This window comes from Panthera onca, chromosome A2 (genome assembly GCF_046562875.1).
Source record: "Panthera onca isolate mPanOnc1 chromosome A2, mPanOnc1 haplotype 2, whole genome shotgun sequence".
Lineage (NCBI taxonomy): Eukaryota > Metazoa > Chordata > Mammalia > Carnivora > Felidae > Panthera > Panthera onca.
In genome coordinates, this window is record NC_138340.1 from 26,703,645 (window position 1) to 26,720,446 (window position 16,802).

A 16,802-nucleotide genomic window follows, 5' to 3' on the forward strand; every position below is an offset into this window, starting at 1 on the left:
ACATATGTTATCCACTGTCAACTACACTTGAACTCAACCTTTATATAATTTTATATAAATATAAATCAGTTACTCAGTTTTATATTCCCTTTCAAAAACTGTATAGTAAAAAAGTTGTATTTATTGTTGGATCACAGTGTATTTTAATGTTTGATCTGATGTTGAATGTGACCTTATATGTAAATATAAGTAAACTACAAGTAAATTTCCTTGGGCCAATGGAGGTCTTAAAATGTCTCTAGGTACTTAAAGAAATGGTAGCTCTAATTACCACTATTATAATAATACTGATTTTATTATTCTGCCTTATGGCGTTTTTAAAGCTGTATAGGACTGTTCTGTCAGTGCTTCTGCTTTGTCCTTCCAATTCAGCCTTAAGATCCTTGAGGACAGTATCGGGGAAAATGGACTGAGTCAAAACACTGGGTTCTTCTCTGGTTCCACCACTCACCAGGTGTGGAAGCTTGGACCCAGGATAGGTTAGTTTCTTCACCTGAAGAATAGGAAGGCCCTGACCTGATCCAGTTTCTTGGCTGGCCTATAGTGAGGATGGTGGGCCATGTTTAAAAGGGCTTTAACTGTATAAACGTACGGGAAAATACAAGCTGCTGAAGCATCTGCAATGCCTACCATGGCTCTTAGACACAGGGAGGAGTAAAGATCCTTCTTTTTCATTTACTTAATAAACATTCATTTAACAAATATCGACCCTCTTCTGTGTGCCAGGGCTTGTGCTAGGAGCTGGGGATACAGTGAGATACCCAGAATTGACAGTAAAATTACTCTTTTTTGCTTTCAATGTATGTTTGTATATATCACCATACAATTACCTGAAGGTAAGACAATTTAAGAAAAGACAGACCTAAAATGGGCTCTGAATATTTTTCTTTTTTTTTTTTAACAATTTTTATTTTTAAGTATTCTCTACATCTGACCTGGGGCTTGAACTTACAACCTCGAGATCGAGAATGGCATGTTCTACTGACCGAGTCAGCCAGGCGCTCCTGAATGGGCTCTAAATATTTCTCATGGGGAGTGTTCTCATGCTGGCCCTAGTTTTCCCAGGCAAGGCTGGGCTTTGTTAGAAAGAAACTTACTTGCCATTAAGGCAATAAACAAAGATGCAAATCCCTAGACTCACAGGTGGCAGGCAGGAGTTCCAGGTGGTTGTGTCGTCACTGCTGGTGCTAATGCTGACATTACAGTTGTCCACCTGGGAAGCACTCAGGCCATGGGAAGCCCCCATATCCTCCAGTTCTTCATTCTGTTGCCGCCGCAGGCTGGCCAGCATTTGCAACTCAGATTCACTCATCTGGCTGGGCTGATAGTTCCTCCAGTCATATTCCTGACCAAGAGAGAAGAAAGGGACAGAGCAAAGGGTTACTTGGCTATTCTTAATTTATTCACTACCAACAGATGTTACTCTACAGCCTTAATCCCTTTCAAGGGCTCTCCACTGACTGATGCCCTGACCCTTAAAGTGCCCTTATACAATGCCTACCCCACCTGCCTCACTTTGTTTGTTTGCTCCCAGCACATCAGCCACACTGTCTTTCATTAAAGTCCTCAAGAGCATCAAACTCATGTCTGCCTTAGTGCCTATGCACATGCTAGCCTGTGGCCCCACGTACTGGCTAACTCCTAGGTGCCCTTTGGGTCCCAAATTGTGTCATCTTCCAGGGAAGCCTTTTAGGACAATCACAAACTGGGTCAGCCCCTCCACAGTAAGTGCTCTCATGGAATCATAAGGTGCTCATTTTTTGGCATTTATCACAATTGCAGTTATGCAATCATTTATGGGATTCACAGGTGGTCTACAGGCTCTACAAAGGCAAACACCATTGCCTTACACTCATTGTATTTCTCATGTCTGGTGCTTGACCAGTGTTTGACTGCAAAAAAATTCAAAAAGTTTTTTTTAAAAAGAAAAATCACTTTCCAGGTGAAGATCCAGTTTACAAGAATACTGATGAATTTCATCACTGTAAACATTATGACCAAATACATTCAACTTTCAGTAAGATTGAGAATGACTGATGCTAATAAAAGCCATCAAATAAAATATAATCTTAAGATGGGAACAAGTAAGTTCTGAAAGCCATAAAGACCTCATAGCTATAACAAACACACTGAACTGGACTTTACTATATATATACATATATATAATACTATATATATATAATACAGATTACATGCAATCTGTCCGGTATATTTCTCCCCAAGAATACTACTACAAATCTTTAGAGGCTAATGGGAATATTCTTTCAATGTACAGGGAAGAAACTGTCATACGGAATTTTCAAAAACCTTTCTTTCTCTGTGGTCTAAAACCAAGTTTGATGGCAAAGGTTAATTTTAACATCGCTAAAATGTTAGCATCACTTGTGAGTACTGATTTACATCCGGGACTGCCATATAACCTAAAAACAATCTTGGAATTTTCTTGCCCATCTGCAAACACTGCTTGTACTCAAAAAGGTTTCATGATACACTAGAATTTTTTAGATACTCAAACCTCTATACTTACTTTCTTGGAGGACTCTTTGAGACAGCTACTGTCTTCTCTTCTTTTCTGCCTCATAGGGATGTAAAAAATTAAGGAAATATAATTTAAAAAATTCTTGTGTTTCTATGACATTAAAAAGTTTTAAATAAAGTACTGTCATTATCATAACTAGGGGATTATGAAAGCTTGTGATCTAATAATGTGATGTAGACATTTTCTGGAAAGTTGCTAGTGGAAACTCATTTAAATTTTTATAATTTGTGGCTGCAGCAGTCTGGCACCCTGAGAGACCATGCAATCTCTAACAGGAGATTCCATGAGTATTTAATAGGTTTTGAGAGTTCTTGAGACAAAACAGGTATCACAAGAAGAAAAAAATTTATACTCTAATGAGTATCTAATGAGTGTTTTTTCTAATGAAAAATACTAAAACAAAAGAGAAACAGAAATAACTTAAATGTAGAAGAAATAGTTGGGGGAACAATAAACATAAGAAAAGATGCTCAGCATCACTGTCATTAGAGAAATACAAATCAGCACCACAATGAAACACCATTCATACCCATTAGGGCTGTCATTATACACAGTTGGACAGTAACAAGTGTTGGTGAGGATGCAAAGAAATTGGAATCCTCACGAGTTGCCGGTGGGAATGTAAAATGATGCCACCACTTTGGAAAACAGTTAGGTGGTTCCTCAAAATGTTAAACATGGGCCACATGGCCCAGTAATTCACTCCTGGGCACATACGCAAGAGAAATGAAAACAGATGTTCATACAAAAACTTGAACACCAGTGTTCACAGCAGCACTATTCATAATAGCCAAAAAGTGGAAACAACCAAATGTCCATCACCTGATGAGTAGAATTTTGCTTACCCACACAATGGAATGTAATTTACCCATGAAGGGTCATGAAATACTGACATGTGCTACAACATGGATGAAACTTGAAAATATTCTGCTAAGTGAAAGAAACCGCAGACAAAAGGTCACAGATTGTATGATTCCATTTGTATGAGATGTTCAGAACATGCCTATCCATAGAGACAGAAAGCAGATGGGCTGTTGCCCAGGGCTGAGAGGGCTGGAATGGGGAGCGACTGCCAATGGGTATGCAGTGTCTTTTGTGGGGGATGCAAATGTTCTGAAATTACATGGTTACAGAATCTCGCGAATATGCTAAAAACTGAACTGTACTCTTTAGGAGGCTGACTTTTATGGTATATGAATTATATCTCAATAAAAACAAGGTAGTTCAGTACTCAGATGTGAAAACTAGACTCACAGCTTGACTGTGGGCTCAACAGTGAACATTGCGACTTGCTGTGCTTTGCTTCAGTTTTTCTGTCAAAAAAAAAGGAAAAAAAAGAAAAAAGGAAAACAAAAACGGAATGAAAGATTCTAATGTGTCACCTAAGCATGTTATGTGGCTTGTCATTGCTAACACATACTTTTACAGTGAGAAAGGAAATTCTGTTTTCGTCTTTCTTGAGAAAGCTTTAATATGTACTCAGTGTGATTAATTCATCCATTCCTTTTATTTATTTAATCCACAAACCTGTACTGCGCCTCAGGTACAACCATAGGTGTTAGGGCAGAAAACCAAGAGACAATGGGCAGTGGTTAAGCCTGACAGATCTGAGTCTGGGCCCTTAGTTCCATTGATTAACAGCTTGATGTGACTGGGCAAATTACCTAACCTCTCCTTTCCTCAGTTTCTTCATCTGTAAAATGGATACCTCATGCATACCTCATATATACCTCATGTATACTTCATGTGATTTTCAGTGGGCTGAATGAAGTAATGTATGTAAAATGCTTAACGTAGTATCTGACAAACAGCTACACTAAGGGCCCCCAAACTTAGGCTTTGTACCTCTATGAAAAAATGTTTGAGTATGTACCTTCTCATATATGATTATTTATAAATTAAACAATGTGTGTATGTATATATATATATATATATATATATATATATATATATGTAGTTTTTTAAAGAGATAGGAGTTTATTGAATATACCACAGGGAGTGGTGGGCAGGACAGCATAGGAGAGACTGCCACATGTATAGCTATATTAAACTAGTATGCATAGTATAAAACATATATAAAACGGTGGAGCTTAACAAAAATGGAAATAGCTCAAAAATTTTCTCCTTCAATGATCCCAATGGATCATTTTTGGTGTACATCTTGGGTGAGTACCTCCTTCTTGAGGACCGCAGAGTTGGCAATCAATACATACGCTTCCTGTTATTACTGTTCTTTCCTCTCCCCCCTCCACCCAGTGGGAGTTCATCTATTCTGTACTATGCCAGGAGCTGGGAGTATAAAGAAAATAAGACACACCTCTGTCCTCATGGAGCTCATAGATGAGAAACGGGAGACATAACAGGCATTATAAATCAGGGTATTATATGTACCGGGATCAATACTACAACAGAGATATGACTAAGATGCTTGAGGAATGCAGTACAGCAATGACTAACTGCCCAGCAGAATTGGAAGACACCTCACAGGGGTCCAAGGTGACACTGGATAGTAATTAAATTTGTTGACAAAGGGAATGAGTGGCCTTCAGAGGGAGTGAGCTCTCTCTACCACCGGAAGTACTAAAGCAGAGGCTGGGGAAATGACACCTGCTGGGAATATTGCAGTAATCTGCAGTGGTGGAAACGGACCAATTGATTCATTCATTCATTTACTCTACAAATACTGAGACCCTATTGTGGGCCAGGAACTGTTGATGCTATGCACTCTGAATTTCCATGATTTTATTTCATACAATAGTAAAACGTGTTCTGACAACACCCTGGAAGAGGCAGCCAAAGATGAGCAGAGAAAGAAGTGACGTTCTCCAGGGTCATGAATAGAGCAACTGGTGGCAGAGACAGGTAATTAACTTAGTCTCCTGATACATTCTTGATTTGTAATCTCTTAAACCATTTCAAAATTATCAGAAAGGCTGAATCATTTATTCATATATATATATATTTTTTTTTTTGAAAGAAGTCTTGCAATAAAGTCTTCACATGAAAGGGGACTCAAGCACAAGACACTATCTAACTAAATTATACAACGCTTGAGAGGCAAGTGCCTTATCTAATTCTATCTCTGAAAGCCTCAAGATGTTATGTATAACCCAATTTTGCCTCAAAATATCCTTGGAGGAAAGAAGGGGGACATTGATATATCAGTCAGATTTGTTTCAGGAAGGAGGTAATGGGCTCAAGGCTATATACAATTCTGCTGTGCTCAGATTCCCAGGCAAGTCTTTCCCTCGTGAAGCCATTCAAGCCACTCATTTTCATTGATCTTCCTTCAGACATTTCTAGAAGCCTAACACAGTGAAGCCACAAAGACAAATGAGATGTGGCCCCTTAGAATCTAGTAAGGAAATCAAGAGCTAGAAAAAAATGAACATAAAATAAGGTAGCATACACCTGAATGTAGTATTAATCAGAGTCTTAATCATGATTAAAAGGAAAATTGATAATTCCAGCAAAATAATAAAACACAACAAACAAAAATAACCTTATAACTTGATGCCCTTCACCTAATCTCTCTTCTCAAGCTAGCAAGGCAGAAGAGCTTAATTGATCAAACACGTGCCTATAGAATGTTGTGAGCCTCAGATAAGAGCTCGTTTTACTGAACTGTTCTAAGTTCTAAGGCTAAGTTCACAATGGTGGTGTAGAGCCAAAATGAGACACGGCCCTGGGTTAATAAGATCAGGTGAAGAAACTCATTCCATTCTATATGGATGGGAGAGTAATAAAATTGGGAGAAAATTGGGCCGTTATTCTCATTCTGGAACCGATAAAACCTCCAAGACTCTTTTTCTGAATCAGGTTTGCATTGTAACAGTGCCTGAACCCACAGCATACGGAACATCATGTTGTAAAAAAATCTTAATGAAAGGTCTACCAAACTATTCCTGGCTCTTTGTATTCTTTTAAGCTACACCAAGATACAAAAACTACTACTACAAAGGGACGGTGCCTGTTAGAGGAGAATATAATGTGAAAGGCAATGTGAGGAAAGGAGTTACACCAAACAATCTGGCATTTCAGAAAAGAGAGAAGTCACTTCTTGTAGGATTGGTCAAGCTTCATGGAGGAGATGGTCTCTAAGCTGGACCTCAAAGGATAAGAAGGGTGATACGGCAGCATATTCTAACCATCAGGCAGGAAAACATACGGCAAACTAGAAGTATCGAGCTTATGTTCATAAAAAGCATTAAATACACTAGAAATACTTAGACATACTGTTTCAGAAATGAAATCGGAAATCGAGTTCCAAAAGAACAAGGATGGAAATGCCTAGAATTTAATCTAAACCTTTTATGACCAAATGGCTTCCACTGCCATACCCAAGTTTATTAAAAGTCTATGATTCTAGGGGCGCCTGGGTGGCTCAGTCGGTTAAGCATCCGACTTCGGCTCAGGTCATGATCTCGTGGTCCGTGAGTTTGAGCCCCGCATTGGGCTCTGTGCTGACAGCTCAGAGCCTGGAGCCTGTTCAAATTCTGTGTCTCCCTCTCTCTCTGACCCTCCCCCGTTCATGCTGTCTGTCCCTGTCTCAAAAATAAATAAACGTTAAAAAAATTAAAAAAAAAGTCTATGATTCTATCAAAGGACGTATTCTTAATTGGATTATATGATATCTCTATTATTTAGTCATTATTATTATTTTTAAAGTTTATTTATTTTTGACAGGGAGAGAGAGAGAGAGAGAGAGCTAGGGAGGGGCAGAGAGAGAGGGAGACACAGAATCCGAAGCAGGCTCCAAGCTCCGAGCTGTCAGCACAGAGCCTGACGCGGGGCTTGAACTCACGAGCCATGAGATCATGACCTGGGCTGAAGTCGGACGCTTAACCAACTGAGCCACCCAGGTGCCCCATCTATTTTTTATTTTTAAGGAACTGTCATACCATTTTCTTACTAAAGAAAACAAAAACACTAATTTGAAATTTTTTAATGTTTATTTATCAAAAATACTAATTGGAAAAGATATATGCACCCCTACGTTTACTGTAGCATTATTTACAATAGTCAAATTATGGAAGCAGCCCAAGTGTCCACTGAAAGACAAATGGATAAAGAAGATGTGATACACACACATACACACACACATAGACATACACACAGGAATATTAGCCATAAAAAAGAATGAAATCTTGCAACAACATGGATGGACCTAGAGAGCATTATGCTAAGTGAAATAAGTCAGACAGAGAAAGACAAATACCATTTGATTTCACTCATGTGGAATCTAAAAGAGAAAACAAAGGAACAAACGAGCAAATAGGGAGAAGAAACTGATGGTTACCAGAGGGGAGGTGAGTGGGGGATGGGTGAAATAGGTGATGGGAGTTAAGAGGTATTGACTTCCAGTCATAAAATAAGTAAGTCATGGAGATGAAAGGTACAACCTAGGGAATATGGTCAATAATATTATAATAACGTTTTATGGTGACTACGTTTGCCATGGTGAACATTGAATAATGTATAGAACTGTCAAATCTCTATCATACACCTGTAACTAATGCGTTGTATGTCAACCATATGTTAATAATGAATTTAGAAAAAAGAAAGAAAAAAGGCATATTCTCAGTAGCTCTAATCAAAAGAATGGATAAATAAGTGGTATGATAGTGGCACAGTAGGACACTATATAACAATGAAATAAGTGATACACTGAATCTCACAAAAGAAATGCTAAGAAACCAGGCACAAGAGGATGGAGACTGGTAAAACCAGTATGGGGTTTGGAGGAAAATCTGAAGGGATAGTGGCAGAAAGGGATAGTGACAAGGAGGGAGGGGCTCCTGGTGTGTTGGCATTGTGCTGTTTCTTGATCTGGATGGTGGTCACGCGGATTTTGTTCAGTTGGTGGAAATTCATCAAAGTAGGTACTTAGGATATATGTACTTCTCCATGACCAAAGCTGGCAAAGAAGTCCAAGATTCAAAAAAGATTTCCTAGGAAGTAATTAGTTGTTAATCACTCGCACTTTATTCTGCACTTAGCAGGGGCAAAAAAAAAAAAAAAAAAAAAAAAAAAAAAGAAAAAAGGAAAAAAAAGGCATTTTGTAAATGCTGAAGAGTCAGTATCACTGGTAGGTTCAAATGTGTATTATTAAGAGTTTTGAAGTTATCACTAGAAAGTTTTGGAACCCAACATAATAGCAAGAAAAGTAGTAGAAATCCATTTTCCAAAGCTAATTTTAAAGTTTATTTTTTTCTTTTCTTTTTTTTTTTTAACGTTTATTTATTTTTGGGACAGAGAGAGACACAGCATGAACGGGGGAGGGGCAGAGAGAGAGGAAGACACAGAATCGGAAGCAGGCTCCAGGCTCTGAGCCATCAGCCCAGAGCCTGATGCGGGGCTCGAACTCACGAACCGTGAGATCGTAACCTGAGCCGAAGTCAGACGCTCAACCGACTGAGCCACCCAGGCACCCCGCTAATTTCAAAGTTTAATTGGCATTTTATTATGAAGATTAATCTCCTCTCTATTGCTATTGGCAGACAGTGTTTAATGTCTACATTGATGTTTTAAATAATAGCTGATGGTAAATTAGTGTTCAGGCATCTGTTCACCAACTAGCACCCCCTGAAGACTGGTTTCAAAGTCCTGAGCATGTATCCCACACAAGAGTTTGCCCTGATTCACTGGGGATGCAGACCCACTAAAGATAAGAATGAAGGGAAGACAGAAGCCTCAGAGATGAGCTGCAAGTGACACATACGTGAGCAAATAGCTCTTTCACAATATATGGTAGCTTTTGGCATATGTCTTCACCATGCAAAGGGGTAAATCAAAATGTAAACAGCAGGCCACGGTGCAACTTGAAAAACTTTGCTAAATCGAAGGGATGACCTATCAACACAGCAGACATCAGAAGGCGGGCTATTTAAAAGAAACAACTGCTCAGAATCTAGACCGTGTTTTGTCAATGGCATTCATGTTGACCTAGGCTTAACCAGACCCAATGCCACCTCTGCAATGTCTGTCACAAATATTTTGGCTTGTAACCTGGAGACACTTCAAAACCCCTGACTCAATTTGTACTTCATCATCTATGCATACTAACCCCTTAGGAATGTCTCAGGTAGAGAATTCTCAGGTAATTTAAATGCAATAGTGGCAAAAGTCTTTGCAAAGAGGTTGCTTTGTATGTCATAACATATAGCTCTCTTTGGCGGGGCAGGGGTGGGGTGGGTAGAGGGCATGAAAGTATTTTTTTAATTGTTTTTTTTAAGTTTATTTATTTATTTTGAGAGAGACAGAAAGCAGGGAAGAGGCAGAGAAAGAGACGGAGAGAGAGAGAATCCCAAGCAGGCTGTGCACTATCAGAGCGGAGCCCAATGTGGGGCTCGAACTCATGAACCGTGAGATCACAACCTGAGTAGCAACTAAGAGTTGGTCGCTCAACTGACTGAGCTGCCCAATCACCCTGCACCAAAGTATTTTTTTAAAATGATGCTTACATCGATGGGCTAAATTTGTATAGAATACCCTTTTATTCCACGACTTCCACACAATATACTTCTATCCATTTTGCCTTGGAAGTCAGCCTGCTAATTTTCAGAAAGAATTCTCGGACAATCATAGCTGAACTCTAATAACCTTAAAGGAAGTTGATAAACAATTTCTAATTTTCTAGCACCTATCTACTGAGTTCAAGGTACTTCTTGAGTTTAACAATCAACTATAGACTAGAAGGCAGTTAGTAAAGCTAAATGGAACACGTTTTATTTTTTTATTTTTATTTTTAACGTTTATTTATTTTTGAGACAGAGAGAGACACAGCATGAATGGGGGAGGGGCAGAGAGAGAGGGAAACACAGAATCGGAAGCAGGCTCCAGGCTCTGAGCCATCAGCCCAGAGCCCGACACGGGGCTCGAACTCGCAGACCGCGAGATTGTGACCTGAGCTGAAGTCGGACGCTTAACCGACTGAGCCACCCAGGCGCCCCAGGAACACGTTTTATATTATATTCAAGGATATGCCATCTGTAAGGCAACTGTAGCCTTGTACATGGGCTAAGCACAGTAGTCATTCAATACACGGTAGTTTAAGATATTATTTAAAGAACCAGGAGGAAAACAATTACTGAGCCTGCTTATAGAAACGAATATAGCAAAGCCAACCGATGTTTCTAGAGTGGGAAGATGATAACTTTAAGTTCAGATGTCAGTTTGGCTATACTGTAGTAATGACAGATACACCAACATCTGTGCATGCTTCTGCATATTAAAATACTGTAAAGCTTAAAGTCCCAATGGAAGTTAAGTTGCCACGTGATCACAGAATTTTTCTAGTGGCCTTTTTCTGGGGGTGGTGGTGCAGTGTAGTGGAAGGTGAGCCAGCTTTTCTGGCCAAAGTTCTAGGGTTTGATACTCTGCTTTGTCACGTACTAGATGTGAACTAGCTAAAACCTCTCTGCTTCCTGTTCTCTCAAATAGGAATAAGCCCTCTTGTGAGGGTGGGAGATGAAGACTGGACAGGAAGTGTGGGGCACCTTGTAGAGGGCTTGGCACACAGCAAATACGTACCCCAAAACTTTAAAGTCGCAAACAAGGTTCTTGAATCAAAGACCTTGATCTCAATGTGTCTAGGAAATACTGTCAGCCTGAGGCTTCTTCCATAAAACCAGGAAATGGCAAGCAATGACTTGCTCCTTTAAAATTAGGAAAACTAAGCCATCAAAGAAGATAGATTTCTTCAATAAACATTTGACTAGTAAGATGCTAACCTTAGCATTAGAATATTAGAGAACAGACAGTAAAAAGTTACAGTGTGTTGGCTAAACAACTAATGTGTTTTCATCGATTCATACTTCTGATAGTCTCTTAATTTTTGCCCAGTCTTTCTATCTACCATTTCTGAAATTCCTGAGAATCTGAAACTGCTCCTCTTCACCGAAGTAACTGGCACATTGTTTGCATACCTAGCTGTTTAGAAATGGAGATATTAAAATGTCCTACTTCTTTTTGCAATCTCATATCATCACCCAAATTTTGGTCCACATTTCCATTTTTAACTATTTAAACACACTTCTACTCTAGACCGTTTTGTCCACAATTAAATTGGACATGAGATGCAAAGAGTTTGTTTACTCAAAAGAACAAACTACTCTGTAGCATCACAAGTATTTGGACTGAAAAAGATACTCAAAAATTAAGACAGAGGGCTAGGAGCAAGTTCCACCTGGGAAACCTCGATGCTTAATGCAAATCCTTTTGCTAGTGGCACCAATGTTATTTAAGCACCACATTCTGTAGCTTCAGTGATACCCCCTGCAGTGCATTGACAGATAAACTGAGATAATGACTCTTTTTTCAGAGGCAAGGAGAGAGAGTATAGTTTGGACAAAACAGGAAAACACACTCTTCTCCAAAGGCTATTAATTGGTAGGAGTGTCCAATGTAATGAATGAAGTGTTCTCACCATGGCTAACACTATGGTTTATAAAACTGCTGTTAGTCCTGTCCAAGTTAAACACTCCATCAACCACGAAGCTGCACATCTATAATTCAGCTCTGGGAACAAGGCAGGCGCACAGAGGGTACTCTCTGGGGAATGACCGGAAAGACATCAGGTTCTGCTTCTAAATATTTTTCTCTCTTTGTTGAACGTTGAGAAAACACCAACATGTTACCTGGCAGAAGTGACCCATTAATTCATTCTTATGTTAGCACTTGATTCAACTATTAACAGAGGACAAGAAGCACATATAGCTATCACTTATTGAATAGTACCAATAATTAGTTTTTGGAATTCTACTGAATTTGAAAAAGTTTGTTTTAGAATGCCAGGCACACTGGTTTACATTTCTAACTACTCAGAAATAGGTACAAGAAAGCATATTTGTGGATTTTGGACTAAGTGTTCTACATGTACTATCTCATTTAATACTCATGATGACCCTATGGAATAAGTATTATTATTTTCTCCAAGTAGATAGATGAGATAACTGAGGTTCAAGGAGGTTAAGAAATGTGTCCAAGGCCACATAAGTTAAAAGAAGCAAAGCCAGAATTAAAATCCTGGTCTGTCTGATTTGAGCTGGGTGCTCTGAGGCATAGTGTCTACTGCTCTTGACTCTCAGAAGAATGAAAATGTAGATTGACATGCATAGAATTCTCTTTGGGGAAGGCCCTGAGGGTGACAAAGATGAAGGCTGTCTATCAGGTGGCCCAGGAAAGCATGAGGCCAGTGGGCACCTGTAGTGGAAGCCTTGGAAGGAGGGAGAGTCACCGGGTGAACCTGCATAGTTGGGCCAGGATGATGGACATAATTACAACACGCAGAGCAACCTGACCCCAAAACAGGTGTTTTGCAACAATGGAATATTGTTGTAACCGAAGAAAGTCAGAGGTCAGAAAGACATTTATGAATTCTTTAAACAATGGGGTATTGTTGGAAAGACAGCTGCAAATGGCATACTTGAGTGGCAAATTCAAAGAGACAGATGGCTTCCCTTTGAACAAAGAGTATTATTATATACACTAGAAAATGCAGAACTTCATGTAATGGAACAGTGGCTTGAAAGCTCTAAAAATTTACAAAATCATTTTCCTCTAAGTTTATAGAGTACAAATTGCAAAGGACAGTAAACTTCTATTTAAAAAAAAAAAATGGGCTCAAGTTCATCAGGGAGGCAGTGAAAGTAATCCCTTTTCATTATCCAAAGGAAATGGCTTGGCAATTCAAAAAAATTATACCATGGCTTTTAAAAGTGTCCTTCCACAATTCAGTTTTGATTTTTTAAAAATGAAAATGTGAAAATTAAACTAAAAAATTATATGAGATTCATTTTACTTTTTCCTTATAAAAAGCCATGTTTTTTTTTTTTCTAAACAGAATACCTGAATTTTTTTTTTAAATTTTTTAACGCTTATTATTTTTGAGACAGAGAGAGACAGAGCATGAACAGGGGAGGGGCAGAGAGAGAGGGAGACAGAGAATCTGAAACAGGCTTCAGGCTCTGAGCTGTCAGCACACAGCCTGACGCGGGGCTCGAACTCACGGACCGTGAGATCATGACCTGAGCCGAAGTTGGACGCTTAACCGACCAAGCCACCCAGGCGCCCCAAGAATACCTGAATTTTTAATTGGTAGCATATTTTGTCTTGTGACAATAACCATTCTTCAATAAGCTCAAACTTTTTCTGGAAACACAAAGCCTGTTATATACGTCTTTTTTGTTTGTTTGTTTAAAGATGCACATAATGACATTTACAGGTTTAAAATGTTTCATTCAAAACTGTTTGAATGCAGTTATACATGTGGAAAAGTTTAATTACCAGCTATCTGCATGGTTGCGATATTACCCAGAGGGCTGTACTTGTTTCTTAATTAAAAATATTTGAACTTAATAATAGGGAACTCTATTTAAATATGAATAAAACATTGCAAGGAAGAAGTTTACCAAGTAGTTAGCAAATCAATTTCAGTAAGCGTTCCTTAAGAATTACTAGTCCTCTGTCGTATCAGGGGATGTACCTCCGTTTGTAAGAACCTTTAATTTTCCCTTGTCATAGAGTCACCTCTCGTTGGCACTTTGGGAGATCAGATTTTCGATGGGGTGTCCACTTAGAATTCTTGATTGCAGTACCTTGATGGCTAAGTGGATGGCTCAGGTCTCCTCGCAGTCTTCCAGAGCCCAGTAAATTACATGACCATCCTCCTGGTCATTCAGGACACAAACCTGAGAATCATCCTTGATTCTGCCTGTTTCCTCCTCCCTTTGGCCCCCCCCCCCCCATTATGCCAGGAATCTGCCATTTTCTTCCTCTCCACTCTGATCTATCAGACTAATGCCTCAACTGTTTTCCCTGCTTCTATTCCTGCCTTGTTGCATCCATCTTGACACTGTGAAATGGAAGTTTTTGAATGTACATGTCATCGCCTTGCTTCAAACCCTACGAAGACTTGCCATTGCATTTGGAATAAAGGCCACCTTCCTCACCATGGCCTTCCTGACCTTACATCATTTGAGTCCTATGTACCTCTCTGCCCTCATCCTCTACTACTTTCCCCTTGCCCTTATGTCCCAGCTTTCTGACCTCCACTATTTCTCATAGATGTCCATTTCGGGAGCTTTGCACCTACTGTTCCTGATATCTGAAACATTATTCCTAGGTTCTCTGCATGGCTAGCTTCATCTTAAACTTTAAATCTCAGCTCAACTGTCACCTACTTTGTCAGGTAGTATATAAAGTATCCACCATTCTGGCCAACGCTGTTCTCTATTACATCACCTTGTTTTAGTCTTCCTGCACCTTTATCATAGCGTATGATGACTTTGAGTATTTTGCCTTCATGTCTTCATTGTCTGTGTTTCCCAACAGATACAAGCTCCCTGTCTGTTTTGGTTGGTGTATCTCTGGCACCTGGGGGAACACCTGCCCTGACAGGTGCTCAACAAAAGAGATGATGCTGTCACTTATCCAGAAGTAGAACCAGAACAGCTATAATTCATCACCTAGAAGTCCTTTATGTTAGAAACCCAGCCTAGGTGGTAGAAACCACCATCCATGTCAGCACTCTAAATTTATGGACTACAATGCTAGCCACCAAAGGGAAATTTCATACCTGCATTCATATAAGATTAGATGGACTTCTAGCCCCAGGATAATTGTCAAACTTTCTCTTGATCAAATACATTTCCTCTGAGTCATACCAGTAGAATCCTCCTAGGTCTGACTGAGCTTATCATATCTCTGTTAGAATTCACTACTAGGAAACACTAGTTGAAGTATTAAATCTTAAATATCTTGAAGGAAAGCTTTTCATTCAAATGAAATCCATTTGTGGGGGCAATTAGGAAAGAAAGAAATAAAAGACATCCAGATTGGAAAGGCAGTAGAACTATTTCTATTTGCAATGACATGATCTTGTATATAGAAAATCCTAAGGAATTCATAAAAACACTATTAGAACTAATTAACATTCAGCAAGGTTGCAAGATATAAAAAAATCAATATAAAAATAAACTGCATTTCTATGAACACTAGCAATGAACAAATAAAAAATAAAATTAAGGAAATAATTCTATTCACAACAGCATCAAAAAATTTACTTAGGAATAAATTTAACAAAAGAAGTGCAGGACCTGTGTGCTGAAAATTATAAAACATTGCTGAAAGAAATTAAAGAAACAAACAGAAAGATATCCATGGATTGGAAGGCTTAATATTGTTAAGATGTTAAGATATTCCCCAAATCGATTTAAAGATTCAATGCAATCCTAGTTGCCTTTTTTTTTTTTCAGAAATTGACAAGTTGATCCTCAAATTCCTATGGAAATGCAAAAAGAATCCAGAAAACAAAGCACAAAGTTGAAGGGGTCACACTTCCTGATTTCAAAGGCCTACTATAAAACTAGGAATCAAGACAGTGTGGTACTGCATAGAGACAGACATATAGATAAACAGAATAGAACTGAGAAGTCGGAAATAAACTTTTACATGCACGGTCAACTGATTTTCAAAAAGGGTGACAGACAATTCAATGGGAAAAGACAGTCTTTCAACTGACAGTGCTGGCACAAGTGAATATTCACAGGCAAAAAAATGTAGTTGAGGGGCGCCTGGGTGGCGCAGTCGGTTAAGCGTCCGACTTCAGCCAGGTCACGATCTCGCGCTCCGTGAGTTCGAGCCCCGTGTCAGGCTCTGGGCTGATGGCTCGGAGCCTGGAGCCTGTTTCGGATTCTGTGTCTCCCTCTCTCTCTGCCCCTCCCCCGTTCATGCTCTGTCTCTCTCTGTCCCAAAAATAAATAAAAGACGTTGAAAAAAAAAATTAAAAAAAAAAATGTAGTTGAACCTCTATTCCCACTGTAGACAGAAATCAGCCAGAACTGGATCATAGCACAAAATTTAAGAGTTAAACTATAAAATTCTGGGGCGCCTGAATGGCTCAGTCTGTTAAGCGTCAACTTTAGCTCAGGTCATGATCTTGCAGTTCGGGAGTTCGAGCCCCACTCTGGCCTCTGTACTGACAGCTCAGAGCCTGGAGCCTGCTTTGGATTCTGTGTGTGTCTTTCTCTCTGCCCCTCCTCTGCTCATGCTCTGTCTCTCTCTGTCTCTCAAAAAGAAATAAAACATAAAAGAAAAAAAAATTTTAAAAAGAGTTAAACTATAAAATTCTTAGAAGAAAACATAGGAATAAACTCTGTGACCTCGGATCAGGCAACCATTCTTAGATATGACACAAAAGCATAAGCAACAGAAGAAATAAATAAACTAGACTTCACCAAAATGAAAAAACTTCTATTGCTTC

At 39.1% G+C, this 16,802-nt stretch overlaps 1 protein-coding gene across 22 annotated transcripts in view; it reads right to left on the reverse strand.

Annotated features, from left to right (window-relative positions):
- CFAP20DC (CFAP20 domain containing) overlaps nt 1-16,802 on the reverse strand; it is a 239,585-nt gene that overhangs the window by 56,813 nt on the left and 165,970 nt on the right. For 16 of the 22 annotated variants that reach the window (XR_009609729.3, XR_009609730.3, XR_009609728.3 and 13 more), the window contains 2 exons: nt 2,528-2,572; nt 1,142-1,345 (listed from right to left, as the gene is read on the reverse strand). Coding sequence is in view for 19 of the 22 variants with exons in the window: in XM_060631447.3 (XP_060487430.3) it covers nt 1,142-1,345; nt 2,528-2,572 (249 nt within the window). In the remaining 3 variants the exon portion in view is untranslated. Of the gene's footprint in view, nt 1-1,141; nt 1,346-2,527; nt 2,577-3,793; nt 3,853-16,802 lie in introns of those variants that run through there. The other 6 variants (XM_060631462.3, XM_060631448.3, XM_060631460.3 and 3 more) reach the window with 3 other exon arrangements.